The 21,229-nt window shown below is 30.4% G+C and overlaps 3 protein-coding genes and 1 pseudogene across 3 annotated transcripts; 2 read left to right on the top strand and 2 right to left on the bottom strand.

Annotated features, from left to right (window-relative positions):
• Positions 1-3,343: 3,343 nt before the first annotated feature.
• LOC132925772 (52 kDa repressor of the inhibitor of the protein kinase-like) lies at positions 3,344-6,003 on the top strand. The gene is made up of 5 exons (XM_060990138.1): positions 3,344-3,451; positions 4,311-4,400; positions 4,479-5,217; positions 5,302-5,446; positions 5,569-6,003. The coding sequence occupies exons 1-5, from the start codon at positions 3,344-3,346 to the stop codon at positions 5,714-5,716; spliced, it is 1,230 nt and encodes a 409-aa protein (XP_060846121.1). The 3' UTR covers positions 5,717-6,003.
• A 1,380-nt stretch (positions 6,004-7,383) lies between these two features.
• Positions 7,384-8,993, bottom strand: LOC132925771 (uncharacterized; annotated as a pseudogene).
• Positions 8,994-14,692: 5,699 nt separating this feature from the next.
• LOC132925770 (zinc finger BED domain-containing protein 5-like) lies at positions 14,693-19,458 on the top strand. The gene is made up of 3 exons (XM_060990137.1): positions 14,693-15,064; positions 15,502-15,806; positions 19,278-19,458. Exons 1-3 carry the CDS (start codon positions 14,693-14,695, stop codon positions 19,456-19,458), a joined length of 858 nt encoding a protein of 285 aa, XP_060846120.1.
• Positions 19,459-19,506: 48 nt separating this feature from the next.
• On the bottom strand, positions 19,507-20,724 carry LOC132925769 (E3 SUMO-protein ligase ZBED1-like). The gene has a single exon (XM_060990135.1). The coding sequence runs from the start codon at positions 20,722-20,724 to the stop codon at positions 19,507-19,509; it is 1,218 nt and encodes a 405-aa protein (XP_060846118.1).
• Between the last annotated feature and the right edge of the window lie 505 nt (positions 20,725-21,229).

Below are 21,229 nucleotides of genomic sequence, written 5' to 3'. Positions count from 1 at the left end.
AGTGGTGACAAAGATCTTTTATCACATTTTGATACTTCATCCAAGAATTGTACAAATAGGTAATCTCGTTATAAAAAAAAATAGTTGTAAGAGTAAAAATAGCCAAATACTATTCTATACTTTGTGATGAAACAACTGATGTTTCTACACTAGAACAAATGACAATTTGCGTTCGTTATGTCGACGTAACGACTTGGGTTATTCGAGAAGATTTTCTAGGATTTATTGAAATGGTTTCAACTACTGGTACAGTAATTAAAAATACAATCGAACAAAAGCTAGTTTCTATAGGTTTAAATATTGAAAATATTCGAGGCCAAAGTTACGACGGTGGTAGTAACATGTCTGGACGGATAAATGGTGTTCAAGCTCTTATTCTGAAAGAACAACCTTTAGCTTTTTACACCCATTGTTTTAACCATTCTCTCAATTTGTGTTTATCCAAAGCATGCGATGTATCCGCAATAAAAAATATGAATGGAATTATTTCTACAATTTCAACTTTTTTTTCTGCTTCTGCAATACGTGTCAATAAACTTAAATCTATAATTGAGTCAGATGAAAAAAATAATATAAAAAAAAATAAACTCAAGACATTATGTGAGACTCGTTGAGTTGAGAGGCATGATGCATTAATTACATTCAAAGAATTGTTTTTGTACATCATAGAAGCTTTAGACGACTATGAAAATAATAGTAGTAAATCAGATTCATCAAGTAAAGCAGCGATGTATGGTAGTGCAATCAGAAAAAACGATTTTCTTGTTTCATTAGAAGTAGCAGTTTTTATTTTTTTTATACATTAAATTTAAGTCAAATTCTTCAAAGTAAACAACAAGACTTATCAAAAGCTCTAAATGATGTTATAAATGTACGAGAATCTTTAGAATCTATTCGTAAAGATGTTGATAGTCATTTCAAAAATATATTTAATGAAGTACTTAAAATTGCTTCTAAAATAGATGTCGATATTAAAATACCTCAACTTTCTGGCAAACAAAATCAAAGAGCTAATGTGATCGTTACAAATCCGGAAGATTATTACAAAATAACTATATTCATTCCATTTCTTGACCAAATCATATGTGAATTAAGAACTCGATTTGATCAAAGGCTAAGAGAAATTATTCCACTTGAAGGATTAATCCCATCACATTTCAATAAATATGATACTAAAACTATTTTAGAGGCTGCAAAAATATACGAAAATGATCTTCCTTTAAATGCAATTGTTACATTAAAGGCTGAATTAAGTATATGGCAAAATCAATGGAAAGACGATGGACAAAATAGCACAGTGAATAAACCTCAAACCGCTATTGAGACTTTACCTTATTGTACAGATATTGTGCCTAACATTAAATTGCTTTTACAAATATTCACAACTCTTCCTGTTACAACAGCTACGCCAGAACGTACTTTTTCTACCTTAAAACGACTGAAAACATACTTAAGATCAACAATGACTGAAAATAGACTAAATGGATTAGCTTTAGTAAACATAAATAAAAAAGATGTCATTTCAGAAACTGAAATCCTTGAGGATTTTGCAAAAAAAGCCCCAAGAAAACTGCAACTCGTAGATTGGTCAAAATAATTTTTTACAATTGTTACTATTGTTTTATACACTCATAATTTTGTTGAGATTAACCCGTTTTTATTATTAAATTACCATTACTATTTATTATTATGCAAGGGCGTATTTTTTTTTGGGGGGGGGGGGGGCGATGGGGCGATCGCCCCCCCCCCCCCTGAGCCTCTGTTTTTTTTCTTTTTATTATTTTAATATTTTCGTGATAATATGACGACTTATGAATTATGATACACAAAATGTACACAGAATATATAGTTAAATAATTTTAAATTTTAAAATATGGTGACACTGCAACACTGTTTATCGCACTAGACAGTGAGAAGTCTATGGTTAACAGAAACTGGTCTATGACGGTTAGAAATATCGTGATTGTAATTGTGATTAGTGGTTATCAATTTATCATACAGTTTATATTTTTCGTTTATCATCTGGTTAACGCTGTTGACGGTTGTGTATTACAATGTAGTTATTGGTTAATATTATATAGACTAATACGTTTTTTGTGAATGTCAATAATATAGGTACGTTTTTAAAATGAATAAACGAAAACAGTCTACGCTCTTAGAATTTTGTAATAAAAAAAAGAACAATAGTTCCAATTCTACAGTGGTAACTGCGGATGCCGATGATACAGTTGTAATATCCGAGGTAATACCAGCGTCAACAACAACTTATAATAAAGTAACTACTAGTAATATTGAGGTAGAAAATGATATTTCCTCATTAGTTATTAGTAATGATATCGGCCATTATATTAATTCATCACATGTTATTGAAGATACTGTTAAAATAAAACTTTTGGAAAATAAGTGGAAACCAACCCCAAGCTTTAAATATCCGTTTTCAATTCATAAAAAACAGGGAAAAGAAGAAAAACGGTTTTTGAGGTATAACCATTTTGAACAATTTCCATGGCTTGTTTATTCGGAGTCATTATCTGGTTGTTTTTGTTTATACTGTAAATTGTTCTTAGTTCAAAATACTGGTGGAAAACAAAATACGGAACAATTAAAAAAATTAGTTAAAGAAGTATGCTAAATTACTAGGCAAACATGGTGATTTGGAAACGCATAGTAACAATGAATATCACAAAAATGCTATCTTACGTTCTGAAGATTTTGTACGAACACATTTCTGTCCCGACAAACGAGTAGATAATTTATTAAGTACCGAACGTTATAGACAAGTAACTGAAAACCGAAATCGGTTAAAGCCAATTGTCGAATCTATAATATTTTTGGGCCGCCAAAATATTGCGTTTAGAGGACACCGTGACCAAGGAAATTTAACTGATAAACATAATTTAAATGAAATTAAAATATCATCTTCTGTAGTTAACGAAGGCAACTTTCGTGAACTTTTGAGATTCCGTATTGGATCTGGGGATGATTGCTTAAAAAATCACTTGCTTACAGCCCATTCAAAAGCAACATATATCTCACATACCACACAAGATCAATTGATTAAATGTTGCAAAGAAGAAATACTAACGATTATTTTAAAAGACATAAAAAAAAGTCAATATTACAGTATTATATTTGATGAGACCACAGACATAGCTCATATTTCTCAAATGAGCTTAATTTTAAGATATATCGATGAAAAAAATCAAGTTTTTGAACGATTTGTTGGATTTTTGAATTGTCATGATAAATCTTATGATAATGCAAATGTTGACGAAGAACTTCAAACGAACCCAAATTGACTGGAGAAAAATTAGGAGATATTGTAATATCTATTTTAAAAAGCATGTCACTAGATCTTGAAAACTGTGTTGGTATTGGAACAGATGGATGTTCGGTCATGATCTCTCAACTTCGTGGTGCTGTTTGTAACGAGACAAACAGAGTGTCCAAGGCAAGTGGCAAACTCTCTTGGCTCGTCACACACCAATATATATAACGCTACCGACGCGCGCTCTTGTGTACCATCGACGCAAACTACTAATCGCACGTATAACATTTCCAAATCACAACATAGATAGCGCGGAAGAGTAAATACGTTGGAAACATACGCCGCCTGACTGGAAAACCAGATTTCCCCTTTAAACCCGGGAATGTAGAACTAAATTATTTATCTAGTTAAATTCAACTGATTGAAATCTATAGGATTCACACAATCAAATAATGATATGCATCGAAGAAAATGATTAATTTCGTGAATTTGAAATCATCATACTGCTAAGGAAATCTGGGCTACAGATAGCACAAATAGGAGCCAGCAACCTTGGTTCGATACCCCCCTTTTGCTCCTTGCTAATTGTAGTGGGATTGTGAGCCGGACGGTATTAAACCACCGTTATACACGGACACGATTCACTACAACTTGAACAGCTACATTATAGACTGCACAAGCCGGCCGGTATTCACACCACCGGCATACACGGAAGTGCTACAGTCTATCCACGACCATCATTGGCCGTCCCTCCTACATAACTACAAAGTGAGAAATTGCCACCATTCAGTGACGGAACACGCTGTATCAGACTTCTACAAGTCATAGCTACCACGAAGAAGTGCACCGCAAGAAAAACCGTGAGTTGTATGTTCAATGATTCCCACCCCTTTTATGTAAAGTCCCTATACCTTATTTTTAATGTACACTCTTAAGAGTATAAAATATTTTGTTGTAAAATTTTAATAATGAAACTATTGTATTATTTGGTGTAAAATAAATAAAAAATATATACAAATGTGATTCATTATATGTTCAACAGGTCCAAAAACATTGTATAAATGCTGTACACAGTCCCTGTTCTAACCACGCATTAAATTTATCAATTTCAAAGTCATCAGACGTACAGCTTGTAAGAAATACAATGGGTATTATAAAAGAAATAATATCATTCTTTAAATTATCATCAAAGCGAAATTTTATTTTGAAGAACAATCTTAAAGAATGCAAACGTTCCATAATTAGTTTATGCGAAACAAGGTGGGTTGAACGTCATACTAGCATTTTTGAATTTCAGTCTTGTTTGTCAGAAATTATAGAAAGTTTAACTGACATATCTGAATGGACTGACCATATTTCTTCGTCAAAAGCTAAAACACTTTTAATGGCTGTAACTTGTTGTGATTTTATTATTACCTTATTTGCATTAACCGACGTTTTAAGTGTTACACTACCAGCCAGTAGACTTTTGCAAAGTTACGATAGAGACATTGCAGAAGCATCTGATATAATCGATGGTATTATACTTACCCTCTCTGGAAAACGATCTAATTGTGAATCGGACTTTTCACAATTATTTGAACAAAGTAAGAATGTTATGAATAAATTGGACATTGATTTAAAATTACCAAGAATTGCCAAACGCCAAATACAAAGATCTAATACTCCTGCTCAATCACTAGAAGAATATTATCGTCGAGTTTTATATATTCCATTACTTGAAAACATTTCAGAAGACTTGCAGTCACGTTTTCTTAGTACAAAAACTAAAACAACATTTATATTGATGCTGCTTATACCATCCAATGTTTTAAACATATCAAATGACAAAAAACACGAACTTCTTCAGGCTGTAACAAATCACTATGCATACTTGGATATAAATATTTTAGAATTTCAAGGAGAAATAGAACTATGGAAAACCAAATGGATTGAAAGTAAAAATGAATGTAAGTATTTGATTTATATTTGTCTTTATGTTAATATATTATTAGTATAAATATTTATATTAATAGTAATTTATAAAATTATAGGTAAAACAATTCCTGAAAACGTACTAGAATCAATTACTCAATGTAATAAAATACTATTTCCCGGGATCAGAAAAATACTGATAATATTAGCTACTTTGCCAGTAAGTGTTGCTTCCGCAGAGAGGAGTTTTTCGACGTTACGCAGGTACTTCCATAAAGTTTGATAAAAAATAATAATAGATTAATTGAAATGTTATGTAAGTCTTGATTATTTTTGCTTATTCATGCTTCTTATGCTTTATTGCTTTATGATTTAATGTTTATTAGATTAAAAACTTGGTTAAGAAGTCAAATTGGACAGGAAAGATTGACTGGTTTGGCACTGTTGCATGTACATCGCGATATAGAATTAGATGCATGGAAAATAATAGATCGGTTTGCAGAACACAAACGCTTTAAAGAATTTGTTTTATAGAATAAAAATAAATAATTACTTGGGGGCTTAATTAAAATATTATAATTAGATTTTTTTATTATTATTATGATTATTAACTAAAGGTTACATATTTGTATTTTTTTTTACCTATAAATAATTTGTATGAATGAAATTTGCAGATCAAAATGACTTGACCAGCAATAAGTTACTAATTACTATGTTCACTTATAAATTAGAATTTAATAAATTGATTATACTTATATTATTGCTTTTTTTTAAAAAAATTGTATAAAAGTCGCCCCCCCCCCCTAAAAACAGGGCCAGAGACGCCCTTGTTATTATGTATACATATTAACATAATGACTGACAGAAAATATAAATAAACTATTTGCATTAAAAACATTAAATATTTGCTTTATTTTATTTTTTTGTTATTGGAAGTAGGTAGTATATATGGTAAAATTTTAGACAGTGTGTGCCCCCCCCCCCCTAAAAAAAATCCTGGATACGCCGCTGTCAGGTAACCTCTTGTTTTCAAATTAGTAAATGCAGCTTCAGGTTGTTTTACATCCAAGTCATTTCCTAGAGTTCAATATTAGTAAATTGTAAATAACATATATGTTTTACCAAAAATAAATAATAAGTAAAATAAAACATAAAGCTACCTTTTAAAGCATTCATACAGTTTGTGTGTTTTTGTATTTGCTTACATAGATAACCACATGTATAATAAATCACACATTCTTTCGCTGCTGCTTTAGTCTGTATGCAGTAATTATGGTCTTCAAATGCAACATCTACATTTGAATTCCAATTATTTTCGGTGACCATATTATTTAATAAATATTTTAGCCTTTCAATTTTTTCATGTCTTTCTGATGGTTCAGATTTAAATATTTCTTATATGTCTCCTATTGTTAATTTTGGTGTTGATGAATCTAAAATTTGACAATTGCCAGTTTTGGGGGGCTTAAGTATTGAATAAACTGAAAGTAGTTTATAAACTTGTAGAAATGTTATAGTAGTAGGATGATCATTTGGACCATTGGCTTGCCGAATAAAACCAAAAAATTGCTATTGAACAAAAAACATTTTTAAATTAATTTTAATATTCTGGAAAAAAATTTGAATCAAAAAAGTTCTTAACCTCTAGACGATCCTCATTCATCTTATTTGTTAACACATAACTGAAATCTTCTAATAGGTATTGGGTTAAGCCAATTGTAGAGCTTAATGTTACGCGTAATCCGTTGGCAGTACTAATAGTTAAAAATTCATCTTTATGAATTTTTCCATTAATAACGTAATTTTCCCATTCATCTAACCACTGTAATGTGTCATTTAAAACCTAAAATGTATGATATAAAAATGAAATAAAATTATCTGTTTAATATAGTCTACAGACTTCAAAATCTTTGCTATTTTTCCTGATACCTTCAGCAGGATATTTTCGATTAAGAGCTTCAAATGTTGAGTTAAAAATTAATGTGAATTTCTCAGTTTCTTCACTGTTTTTTAGTATGTCAATATTTTGATTTTCTCTATAAAACTGTATCGCCTTCGCCATAGAATCACTTAATACCTGTAAAATTAATTCTAAAAATAATTTTAAGCATACAAAAATGTACCTGTTAATAATTTTTATGATTCTAATATGTTTACCTGACAAGCAAATTTCACAGTCATTTTAGAAAAATTATCCAAATTCAAATGTCTATGTGTAATTCTTGGACACAAACGGTAGGATTTTGTGAAATATCAAGTTCATGTACAGTTTTATAATGGTACCAGCTTAATTGTGGCTTATTTGGATGCACCTTTAATTATTTGTTTATTGTATAAAGTATTTGTATACTTATTAAAGAATTATATTTACCCTGAGAAATTTTTTATCATGAAGCTTGTTTCTTACATTTTTTAGTAATTATGGAGCATCAGAAAAAAAGAAAATTTTTCGTTTACTATCTATTGGGTGAACTATATAGTTTTTAACATTATTAATTTCGCCACTTATCCCAAATTCTGACCACATTCTTCTATTAGTTTGAGCTCCGTCAGATACAATGCCATCAACTTTGGCACCAATAGCTTCAAGAAGCGATATAGCTTTTATTATCAATTGAGCTAGTAGGACTACACCTTTAAAAGTTAAAACCAAATGAAAGAGTTTTACCCTCACTTTACTGTTATTATTTAGTATCATATGGAACTCATAAAAACATACAAATTACAAGCTTTAATTATAAATTTAAATATATTTCACAATAAACATATACATTTAACATAATATATAAATAGGTACATTTGTATAATGTATGTACATATTATAAAATTTTAAACCATAAATTATCACATTAAATGCAAAGTAATACAAGAAATTTACTACATGTCTACATAATTTATTAAATTAATTCAATACGTTATTTAAGTTAAAAATCAGATCATACTGAACATAATTCATGCTTTACTAGACAAGAATACTACTATAAAATATCATATAATAAATAACATAAAATAACACAAACATTTAACTATTTATTTTAGTACTATTATTATTATTATATGAACACATAAAAAAAAAAAATAATGTATTTTGTTCACTAACTACTATTAAAATTTTAAATTACAAAATATCACATTATACATAAATAAATATAATAGTATATATTTTACAACTGTTAAATACCTTTAATTGAACCTTTTGCAGCAAAAACTCCTATTGGCTGACAAAAATTTGATCCTAAACTCTGAAATACAAAAACTAAACTATGATTAGCTTTCATTTCAATACCTGTCTGGTCAGATGATAAGTAATTGCCCAGATTTTCCAAACCGCTATAAGTAAGTGTGTTTGAGTTTACTCCTAAACTTTCACGAAGCATGATTTCATCAAATGCAAGTACTCCATGCTTTTGCTTTTCAGATAGCAATGATAATTTTTTTTTAAAAAGCTAAAAAAAATATTCATCAAAACCACAGGGTGACCTAATAAGTGATAAATATCGACGAACTGTTCGAGGACATGGGAGAGGTAAAATATTTTGCTCTCTCAAGAATGTATACGCAGCCGATGATCTAAAACAAAGTACAAAAAATTAATAAAAATGTAATATTAAAATAAAAAAACACTAAACATATTTTCAAACCTAATATGAAAAAGAACACATAGCAAAATCCAGTTTTCAGAATATCTTCTACTTTTTGAATTATTCAATTTACTTGTTTTAAAAATTTCTTGAACTATGTTTTTTTGTGATTCATTTAAATTATTGTTATTGACTATGATCTCAAAAGAAGTATCTGTTATGTACTTCATTTGATTTTGTTAAGTTCCAAGCTTGTTATTAAGGTCTTCAATTTTTGACAAATATCTTGATTCAAATAAATTATAATTAATTTGTATTATGAAAAAGTTGTAATAAAACTATACCTACTTTAATATGATGTACATACCTTTAATTTGTTTTAATTTGTTTTATTTTGTTTTTTAAAATACCATAATAAAAGAGTCTTCTATTGGGTGTAAGTGAACCTTCAATTCGTTTTTTAATACATTTTCTAGCATTGTGTTTTAATTTACTATTATTAATCCGAAATTTTGCTAATAGTTTTTGACATTGTACACTCCTCTTCCGTTTCATAGAAATTATACGGGGACAATTTAAATGAAGCCAAACATTGTTCATTTCTAATTTAGAATTTCTATCGGTGATATCTTTAAAGTTTAAATTGTATACATAATATATATTTAGTTTTTGTGAAATAAATGTTAAAAATTTTTATATTATTATTAACTTGTTACTTGGGTAATTTAGTGCATTTGGTCCGCCCACACAGAGTTTTTTTTGGGGAAAATATTATGATAACTCTTTCTATGTCTGTTAAATTAAATGGATATAGTAAATTAATCAAAATTTGTTCTTTATCAACTAATTTGTCATAAGCATAAAAATGTATAATAGATTCTGATGTTAAAACAATTTGTCATTCAATTACAGCTTTTACTTCTTGAATACATTCATGTTTTATGAAATAATAAGTAACTGCTGTTTGGTCATAAAAATAATTCCAACCAATAGGCAAATTTATGTTGGTTACATTTTCCAACAACCTTTTGAATGAGTCAATTAAACCCACCTAATCAAATAAATAAAGATAAATTCAATATTTAAAAAAAAATAATAACTTGTGTGATAAAATATACTTACCTGCAAACTAGTCTCTTGAGATTTATAGTCACTAATTGATTTATTTAAAGACAATGGTTGAGGTTTAATTGTAAATGGCTCATCAGACCAATCAAGTTTTTTACAGCAAGCTGTTGGAGATTGTGGAACTTTCTGTGAATATTTTACTACAAATATTGATGGAATTGCATTAGTGTTTAGTTTAGGCTTTATAGTTGTGTGTAAAAAATCCTGAAATTTATAAATATTTTTAAGTATACAACTAATAACTATAAAAGAACAATATAAGTATGTAAGTATTTAAGTTATACTTCCTTAGTTTCTGCTGCTTCAGTTGACTCTAGAGTGGTTTTAGAACTGGTACTGCTCCAACACGAATATGTCCGAGATATATCACATTTATTGAAATGTAATTCGCACACTCGTGATGTTGATAATATATCGTTACCATTAACTTCAGATAGAATGCTGATCCATTCTTTGCGAATATTTGGACTTTTTGGTAACGTAAATAATGAAACTTTTTAATTTTTTTCATTATGTGAAAGACAATTTATTACACAACACCTTACCATAGTTGTGTGTAATTTAAGATAAACAGAATAAAATTAAAATCATAAAAAATATTCAGCATGAACCTATCTTAAAAATGTTGAACATCTAGTCATCAAAATCAAGATAAACATAGACACAATTAAATTATGAATTATAATTATAATATGTTAGGTAGGTATAAAATATATTATAATATTGTATAATTATATATATTACGAAGCATGAAAAAGGCGGGAGATTTATAAAGATTTATAAATCAAGGAGGATTTACCTCTCACACCCTCCAACCATATCGTTTCCAGTCCTGTATATCTTAGTTCGTGCTTCAAAGTGTTAATTTGCATTTCATGTCTTATATGTTTTATGAGATCTAATTTTTTTTTTTTTTATATATCTTTTTTTCTTTTTCGTGTTTAGTCCTCATGTGTTTATAAAAACCTGATTTTGAATTATATTGTAGTCCACACGTAGTACACGTAAACATGATTAAACACAGTTAGGAAAAAAAGCAGAAAATGTGTATATAAAATGTGTCAGGCCGAGCCGCAGAAATAAGCCACGCCCATGCGCACAACTCGGCCGCCGAGGTCCGGTCTTATTCTGAATAGACTATAGTTATGACACGGTACGTTACGGTTGCCAGTACAAAGTACAGGCACCGCAAAGACCGGTCTGCACCTTATCAACCACCACTACGGGCAAAGTCGGTCCGACATAGTCAACTCTCCCACCTTCAAAGGGGTAGGGCGGGACGGGAAGACAGGTCGGCCCGGACGAGTACCGGCCGCCCGGCATCGCAAACGGCAGCGTGCGGCGGCGGTTGACAACGGTGGTGCACGGTGGCGGCTGATGACAGCGGCGGCTTACGATGACGGCAGCGGTACCGGTTTGAGTATTCTCACCTGTACGCTGCGCTGTTATCTGCGGTAGTGTCACGGGACGAAAGACAAGTGTTTGATGGGGTAGTGTTATATAACGTTATATTATAATTACTTCCCACAGCCGTTCACGGTTATCGCGGTCGCGACGGAATTCCCCTTACGTACGACGTACCAGAATACTTCTTACGTAATTCTAACTCGGGAATCCTAGCTAACCGGAAAACACAGACCTGGCTAAAATAACTTAATACTAATATAATAAGCATCTTTCCGAGGTATGTGTCAGCGTGAATAAAACTCTTACCTTTACGCTGACTTCTGACTTGTGATTCCTCTGCGGGGAGCCAATTTGACACGGCTACGGCAGTAGTTGGAACTGAGTGTTCCTTAGTGCAGCGTTTCCCAATGAGTGTTCCGCGGAACCCTAGGATTCCGCCGGACTATCAAGGGTTCCGTCAGATGTATGTGATGTTGAGAAAATTATTTTATATTATATATGGATTATTTATATAAAAAATATTATTTTATATTATTTAAAAAAAGTTCACCTAAAATTTAAATAATACCTAGTTATTATAGTATAATATCGTTATTAAATATTTGTTGTATGTACTTGTGTTGCGCCGTCAGCACTTACATAAGCAGTTTGCTGAACGACTCGCGGATGTGTGGGAGCAAAATTAGAACAAGCAAAAATGGATTGTGGTACAAAGAATATATATAATAATCAAGTGAAATGTCACCACACAATATAAAGAATATAAAATGTTACAACGCCGAAGACGTCTCTTCGAACGCTTGCAATATAAATAATAATAATAATAATATACAATAAGATTAAATATTAAAACATAAAAAGGCACAACAGATGTGCAATATGGATTACTAAATATAAATAATAATAATATAATGGATTAAACGATACCGCCGATCACAGCTGGTTGGCGTCGGGATCCCACGACGATTTCCGCGATGTCTCCAAAAACAGGTCCCGAAACAACTGTGCAGTGGACAGGTCGCCGACCTCCCGCAAGACGCGTCACAACGCCGCGACGTGAAACAGACGTAGACGAAAAATGTGGACACGTGCAACTAGCACGCAACGGGTGATGTCTGCGAATCACCCCCGCACACACAACAACAATATAGCAAAAGGGGTTCGGCGATCGGAACAAATGTACGGCCAAAGTTCTGGTCGACCACGACAACAACGTGGTATATGCAACGACCAACACCCGCGGTCACGGCGAACAATCCCGGACGGCGGTGTGTAAAAGACAAAAAACAGGCGATGGACAACCGGTGGTCAGCGACGCCGGTCGCCAAAGTTCGCGCAAGCGCACGTCGGCGTCGGATAGTCAGCGGGGTGACAAGACAGGTGTCAAACAGACACACTGTTTGTCACAGGCGCAACAAAGGCTCAGGTTCAAATAACTTGAAATTGAACAGAATAAAATTATAACACTCATGTACCTATAGACGTTGTCATTAACGACGTAGATTTATAGAATTTAGATAAGCGTGTCAACGCGATTGCCAGTAAATTATGCGATAACTTATAAAAATAACTTATGTACACGCGTTCGCGTTCGATACGATTGATACATTATATCCGTAATCGTAATGAGTTAAAATTAAGAGATTATTACTCAGTTGGCATATAGTTGTCATACGCAGTGGCGTATTTACAATTTTTTTAGGGGGGGGGGGGTGTCATATCATAATGAAATAATTTATAAATTAGAAAGTATAAAATACTTAAACTCAATTCAACTTATTTTTATATTAACTATAGTTATTTTAGAATTAAAATTAAAAATCACAAATTATATTATAAAATCTAGTTTTCTTTTTTTCTTTGCCAATTCATCAATAATTTCATCGGTCTGACTAAAGTCAGTAAAATCGGTTCATCTAAAGTCTTTATTTTTTTTTTTAATGGCTCCATTTCACTGTATAAATTGGTAACCGTAAGTATTAACTACCAAATATAAAATCAAAATAAAACCACACGTTGTGTGTCACTCATTCGTCACGAATAACATAATAATACACAGATAAAATCTGCAACATCTATAATATAATATAAAACGCGTTATCGGGGCCCAATTTGCGGAAACGTATACAACCGATAAAATACATAGTGTGATCCGGGCCTAATAATAATAAAAATGATTAGTATTTAGTAATCTTTTTTCTTTATAATTTGCCCGTATTTCAACTTGTCATAGCCGAAAACCCTAATATTATTGTACACTGGTTTTATTAAAAGTTTTAAACTAAATAGTTTTATATAATAATAAATAAATAAAATTGAACACTCAATTAAATGTGACATTTTTTTTCTTTATTATTATAATTTACTATAATTATTATTATATTATTGATATATTTAAAATTTAAGGTCTCCAGACGCATTCAATAATTCTTTTTGGGGGGGGGGGTTTCCCCCACCCATAAATACGCCACTGGTCATACGACATACTTCGTGTACGTTGTTACTGCGTTATTAATTATTATTTATTATAAATACAACATAACTACAAATAAAAAGTTTGCCATGCATAATTGGCTTAGAACAGGATGGTTGTTGGCCAAAACAACAATTAATAATATTGATGAGACTGTGGCGTCTTCATCAACAAAATCTCAACAAGTTATATTGAAAGATGCTATTCCTAGTTGTTCGGTAAGAAATTTGAATAAAATTAGTTAATTTTTAGTCGTTTCCAGTCTTGTTATTATAATCATTATAATTATATAGTATAATATTATATTGTCATTATTATTATTTAATTTATTTTAGATTACTAATGTCATTGAAAATAATTCTCATAGTAATATTTCGGAAAAAGTATAGTTGTACCTGAAATTATTGAGTTAAAACCTTCGAAAAAGAGAAAATACGATGAATCCTACCTTCAATTTGGATTTATTCCTGTTGATACTGTAGAAAGGCCTGATGGACAATGTGTTATTTGTAAGGTAATTCTTCAGAACAGTTCTTTAGCACCTGCAAAACTTAAATGACACCTCGAAACCAACCATCCAAATTTGATGAACAAGGAAATGGGCTATTTTAAAAACCGTAAAGAAAAACATAATAGCAGCTTGTCTGCCTTACATAAATACGCGAAAAACGACAGTGAAAATGCAACAGAAGCATAATTTATTTTGAGTTACAGCATTGCTCGTGCTGGTAAACCACATACAATTGCTGAATCTCTAATTAAACCATGTATGACTGAAATAGTTCGCTGCATGATTGGAGAAGAGGCTGCTAAGAAAATTGCAACTGTTCAATGCTCCAACAACACTATATCTGATCGGATATACATAAAATATCGGACCATATTGAAGATCAACTAATAAACAGGTTGAAAAGTTGTAACATGTTTGCTATTCAACTTGACAAAAGTACTGACGTTGCTGGACTTTCAATACTGCTTGTTTTCGTGAGGTATATTTTTGAAACATCTATCGAAGAAGATTTATTGCTTTGTACTCCTTTGGACACAAATACCACCGGTGGAGAAATTTTTAAAGTCATCGATAGTTATATGAATAAACATCAGGTTGATTGGGTTAAATGTATCGATATATGTAGTGATGGAGCTGCAGCTATGGTTGGAAAAATTAAAGGAACCATAACAAGGATAAAAAATGTCGCACCAAAATGTCACAGTAGTCATTGCGTTTTACATCGCCACGCTCTTGTTAGTAAGAAAATGCCATTGGAGTTAAAACAAGTTCTTAATGAGGCTGTATGTATTGTAAACTATATTAAGAGTCGTCCACTCCAGTCTAGACTTTTTAAAAAAATATGTGAAGAAATGGGTAGTCAGCATTATTCACTTCTTCTTCACACTGAAGTCAGATGGCTTTCAAGAGGAAAGGTTCTAAATAGATTGTTTGAACTGCGCGATGATTTAAAGATATTTTTTTTCGGGACAAAATCTATTTATATCTATGAGTTATTTCGAGTTATTACATGATGGCCAATGGCTTATAAAATTAGCTTATCTCGCAGACATATTCAGTAAACTGAATGAAGTTAATAAGTCTTTGCAAGGAAAAACAATAACAACATTCGTGGTCAGAGACAAAAATATAGCATTTAGAAACAAACTTAACTTTTGGATATCATGTGTAAATGAGAAAAATTTTGAATGCTTTCCTCTCTTGATGGATTTTTTTAAAGGAAAACGAATTGCAACTAACAACTAATATTAAAAAAATTGTTATCGAACATTTGGAAAACCTCGAAAAATCATTGTTTCAGTATTTTCTTGCTACTAATAATGACGTTGATTGGATACAAAACCCTTTTGTGAACCAAAAAAAACCTGCAATGTTATCCATGCTCGAATATGAGCAGTTAATTGAAATTAAAAGCATGTCATATTTAAAACAGAAATTTGAATCTGGATCTTTAAACGAATTTTGGATTGAACTTAAGGACGAGTACCCATCTCTAGTTGAAAAAGCTATTTTTACTCTATTACCGTTTGTAACAACCTACCGTTGTGAGGCTGGTTTTTCCTCTTCTGCGTATACAAAAAATAAATACAGAAATAAATTGAATGCCGCTCCAGACCTACGAATTCAAGTTTCAGATATAAAACCTAATTTTAAAAATATTGTAAATTAAACAATGAAACAGTTCCATTCTTCTCACTAAAAATATTAATAGTATGTATATTTTAAAATCCAATTAATTATAATTTTTTTTAAATAAATATTTGTGATAATTAAATAATAAATGTTTTTTATTTAAATAAATAAAATTTTAATTGAAAATTGTTTTTTAACGAATTGTAATAAACAATAATCATTAACAATATCATTAAAATATTTTTTGTAGTACTGTTTTTTTTTTAGAAAAAAATGGGGTTGAGTTGGAAGTAAAGACATTAGGGTTCCGCAAAACACAAACTATTTCCTAAGGGTTCCGTGATCCTAAAAGTTTGGGAACCGCTGTTCTAAGCAACCATCAGTCTTACCGAAAATCAGACAAAAGAAACTTTGTAAAAGCTGTTTCATATCATCAATTGTCCGATAGTATCATTTGTGCTATTGAGCGGATTATAAAATCTTTTACTCTTTTGTCAACTAACTGAAGAGGCTTCCAAGTTGTCACAAGTTTTATTACATGTGCAACATCACATCTAACAAAATTTATTGGCAAATCTTCCTCATCGTTCTTCAAAACTTTGAAACATGCAGATATATAATTCTTTAAATTATTTTATTGTGTAAATGCTCTTACTACAGCTACCATTAGGGCTAAAGACATGTCAGTTACTACTTATTTAGGACACGGAGCTCCATCTCGAATCCACTCTATAAGCCAATAATATATTGAATTATTGTCATGTCTCTCCGAAAGCATGTGACTCACCGAATACTGTTTTATTATATTTTTATCATGCACAGTTATTTCATAGTTTCATACAATAAAATACTTTTAGTGGTTCTATTGGTTACTGACGTCGGTTTTTTCACCAAACTGTCGGTTGCGTCGATGCATACTGTAGTTATTTTGTTATGTTTTGTATACTGTCTATACACATTAATTTCAAGAGCGGTCCAATAATGAACGAAAAATCGATCATATCTAATGTCTTTAATTATATTTAAGTATGGATGCATTATGCATATGCTTCATTTTGCATCGTGCTAAAACTGGATCATCGTCCACTTGCTGTTGATTTATTACTCGGCATTTTAATATCCTCAGTGCATTTTCTGTTGGTAAATGACTGGTTTCATCATCACCAAACTCCATTAAATTATTCGCTTCACATCTACGTAGCATATCAGCTGACATTTTCTCGTTCACTAATTTATTAGTATAATATTGTTTTTTTTCAGAGGGGGTTCGACGTTTTCGATTTTCGTGACATTGTTGAAAATTTCCTTTATAAGTACAGTAGAATATAGCTCTATTATCAACTGGTGGTTTTACATTTAATATCCCTTTTAATTCACTGTGACATAACTTACATTTACCGTAAAATACACAGAAATGAAGTCCAGAATCGTAAATTTTAGCCCTTTTATAAACGATTGTGCAAGCAATTTTGGTTTGTTCCCAAAAATGGCTGTGAACTATTTATGTCCATTTCCAGGATTCAAAGTTTTAGTTACGATTTAGGTAACTTGAATTATTTGCCTGATACTTTTTTTCACCATATATATCTGCCCATTCTTCTTTGCTCAAAGTTATTTTAAAATTAATATTTTCAATATCATTGTCAAAGCTGTTTTCAATTTGAAAATCACTTGAATCGTTATTCATTAATGTCATTTTTGTATCATTCTTCATCATAGCATCATCGCGTGGTTTTATATGCATTTTGTTTAACACGTCGTTTCTATTAGGTACACTTTAGTATAGTGTATAGAGATTTCTCTGATATTTCTCCATTTAACTTTTGTTTTATATCTGCCCAAATTGGATGCGTTGGACCAACTACCATTTTATGTCCGTCAAAAATTGTATTTTTGTATATTGAGGGCTTCAACTATATCATCAAACGGTATACTCATTTTTCTCGGCATGATTGATATACTATGGGACATATTATTTATATTATATTTATTATTTATTATAAATTATAACTCATTTATATAATTTAGTTATCCAGCTTAACTAATTCAAATGTACCTAATATTTTTTTATTAATAAATAAATATTATTTTAAAAACGTAGTATTTAAATAATAATAATTTTTTTGGACTGTTATTATAAAAATACCTAGGTACTTAATTTTTCTGATTCTGAATGATAATTTTTAATTAATAATAATTATGAATACATTTTACAATGACATATTTTTTTAATTAAACACTTTATAGGAGTAATTTAAATTACTATTTTTAGATTCTGAGTGTAGCGATAAATATACCTATTGACTTAAGACTGGGCATTAACGAGTTAAAAAATTAAAGTTAAGTTACTTAACGAGTTTCTTTTTTTTTTAAGTAACTTCTAATTTAACAAATTAATTTATTTTACAGTCACGTTAATTAATTTATTTTTCCCCAATATAAATTTCATAAATTTAAAATTTAAAATTCTATTTTGATTTTTACAAATGATTTATATATATATATAAATATATTATTTAAATTTTATATTACTATATTAGTATATTACTGTTTATTTAGCATTTGCTATTTAATTTGCTATAAATTAAATACATAAAATATAACTTATATCTATTTATTATTATTTTAAGTATCTATTAATTATTATTATTTTTTTAAAATTATAAATGACTATAGTAATTGATATTTTTTCTAATTTTTTTTAGTAGTTAATTATAGAGATGTTAAGTTCGTGAACGAATAGTTCATTTGAACTATTCACTTTGATGAACTATTCCGAACTATTTCAGTACATGTAACCTAATAGTTCACAGTTCATAAAATAAATTGGTCACATTGTGTTCACTGTTCACTGTAAATTGTAAAATAGTTCGTGATCGTGATATCGTGATATCGTGAACTTCAGATAATAATATTTAGTTCACGTCCAAAATCTCAAAAACAGCTGTACATGACTGCTATAGTTACTGATTAGGTGATTTTGATAATATTAAAAAAAAAAAATAGTTGATACTTGATACTTGATAATTTGATATGATATTTGAAAATTGTGCTTGTTAACTACACATTGTTATTTGAACAAACAGTAATAATTTGAACTTAATGTAATTTATTTCTTAAAATATTATATTAACTTGTGATACCGTGACCAATGGTCATCAGATGAAATACTTTTAGTACCTTAGTACCTTTAGTACTTTTAGTACTTTTAGTACCTATAATCCGTAATGGAAGTTATTTTTGTCAAAGAAAAATAAAACATCAACTAGATAGTTTATTTAGTAAGTTAGTGGTTACTAGTTACATATTACAGAAATAAAAATAATAACTATAAATAATTGCTTTTTTTCACCTTAAATACAGTTTTGATAATACAATTTTAACCGACACTAAGAGGCCTCGAGGACGCCCCAGACAAAGATGGGTGGATAGAGTAAAGGAAGACTTGAAACTCCTGAACGTAAGAAACGCAGAAGAAAGTGCAAATGATAGAGAAGAATGGAAACAATATGTTGTTGCGGCGATGGGCCTTAAGGGCCTGTAAAAGCCCAGAGAGAAAGAAGAAGAATACAACTTTTTTATAATAAAAGGTTTAAGAAAGATTATTGTGTAAAAATATTAACTGTGAAGCTTTTTTTGTGTTCAAGCGATTTCTTTTTTGCGTAATAATTTGTCCAGCTTCTGAAAATATTCTCTCGCAAGGAACACTAGTTGCTGTCACACAGAGGCGCTTCATAGCAAATTCATATAGATGAGGATAAATATGTTTTCGTTCATACCACCATTTTAACGGATCATCTTTACGGTCAATTAATGTTTCTCCGAGGTATTTATCTAACTCTATTATTCCTGCTGCAGTTGATGACACTGTGGATTTGAATTTCTCAACTTTATCTTCATAAATTTTCCATAACAAAGATACTGGAGGTTGTGATGTTGAAGTTGTTGGTGCTTGTTCGAGGTTGTTAGATGGTGTTGACGGTAATCGAATGTTTCCTATTCGTGTTCTTAAATTTGTATAGGCGTTTTTATATTTTACTTCATCAGTGAAACCATACTTTTTAAATCGAGGGTCCAAGATTGATGCTTGTGCCACAATTTCAGTCTCTTCAATGTCTTTAAACCGTTTTTGTAGTTCATTTTTCAGTGAAACTGCCATTTGATGAACTGCATGAGGCAAAGATATATCGTCAACATAAGTATTTACAGTTGCTGTCGTGGAACTAACTAAAACTATTTTTTTTGATAAAGATACAGTTTTTTCTGAGCTAACTTCTATTGTAACCTCATTAAAAATTTGTAATATAAGAATGGCTTTATCAACTATATCCCATTCTTCTGGAGTCAAAGTATCAATACTACTTTGTAATAGGGCTAATGTTGAAATTACAGCATCTTTTTTACAAATAATTCTCTTCAACATATCAAATGTCGAGTTCCATCTCGTCACACAATCTTGCTTCAATTTTAATAAAGGTAAACCCATTTGAGCTTGTGTTGATTGGAGTTTTGTTAATGCGTTACTGCTGCGTTTGAAAAATTCGACTATTTTTTTTACTTTTGAAACTATTTCTGAAATGTTTTCTAGTGAGTTTTGAACAACAAGATTGATGGAATGAGCAAAACATCCTATGTGTCGAAAATGTAACTGACGTACTGCTGAAACCATATTTGCTGCATTGTCCGTTACAACAGCCACAACTTTATTATTGATTTTCCATTCAATTGTTATATTTTTTAAATACTCTGCTAGATTAATTGCTGTGTGCTGTAGAGGAAAATGTTCACAACCAAGGCAAACAGACACCATTTTATCTTTATCAATAAAATGAGCTGTTACTGCAACATAACTTTTATTATTTACACAAGTCCAACCATCTGTTGTCAACGAAACTGCTTTTGCAGTTTCAACTTTTTTTTTTAAATTTTCTAAAGTTAAATTGTATAATTTTGGGATCAAATTCTTAGATATAGTTTGTCGGCAAGGAATCTCATATCGAGGGTTCAACATTTTTAATAGTTTTCTAAATTCTTTGTCATCCACCATAGAAAATGGATAAAATCTAGATCATAAAATAAGAAAAATAAGTATGTATTTTTGACTTTCATTAAATTGCTTAGTTCACTGATAATTAATAAATATTGTACTTTGTATAATACATAAATATATTAATTTATTTTAGTTATTGGTATTTTAATGTGAATTTATTATAGTTACATATTAATGTAAAATGTCAAGATAATAAAAGCTCAGGGTCAATCATTACCTACTTGTAATCTACTGTACAGCAGAGCGACATCCACTTGACTCCCTT

This window comes from Rhopalosiphum padi, chromosome 3, assembly GCF_020882245.1.
Source record: "Rhopalosiphum padi isolate XX-2018 chromosome 3, ASM2088224v1, whole genome shotgun sequence".
NCBI classification, from domain to species: Eukaryota; Metazoa; Arthropoda; class Insecta; order Hemiptera; family Aphididae; genus Rhopalosiphum; species Rhopalosiphum padi.
The sequence above is the reverse complement of the archived record's forward strand: the minus strand, read 5'-3'. Positions and strand labels throughout refer to the sequence as shown.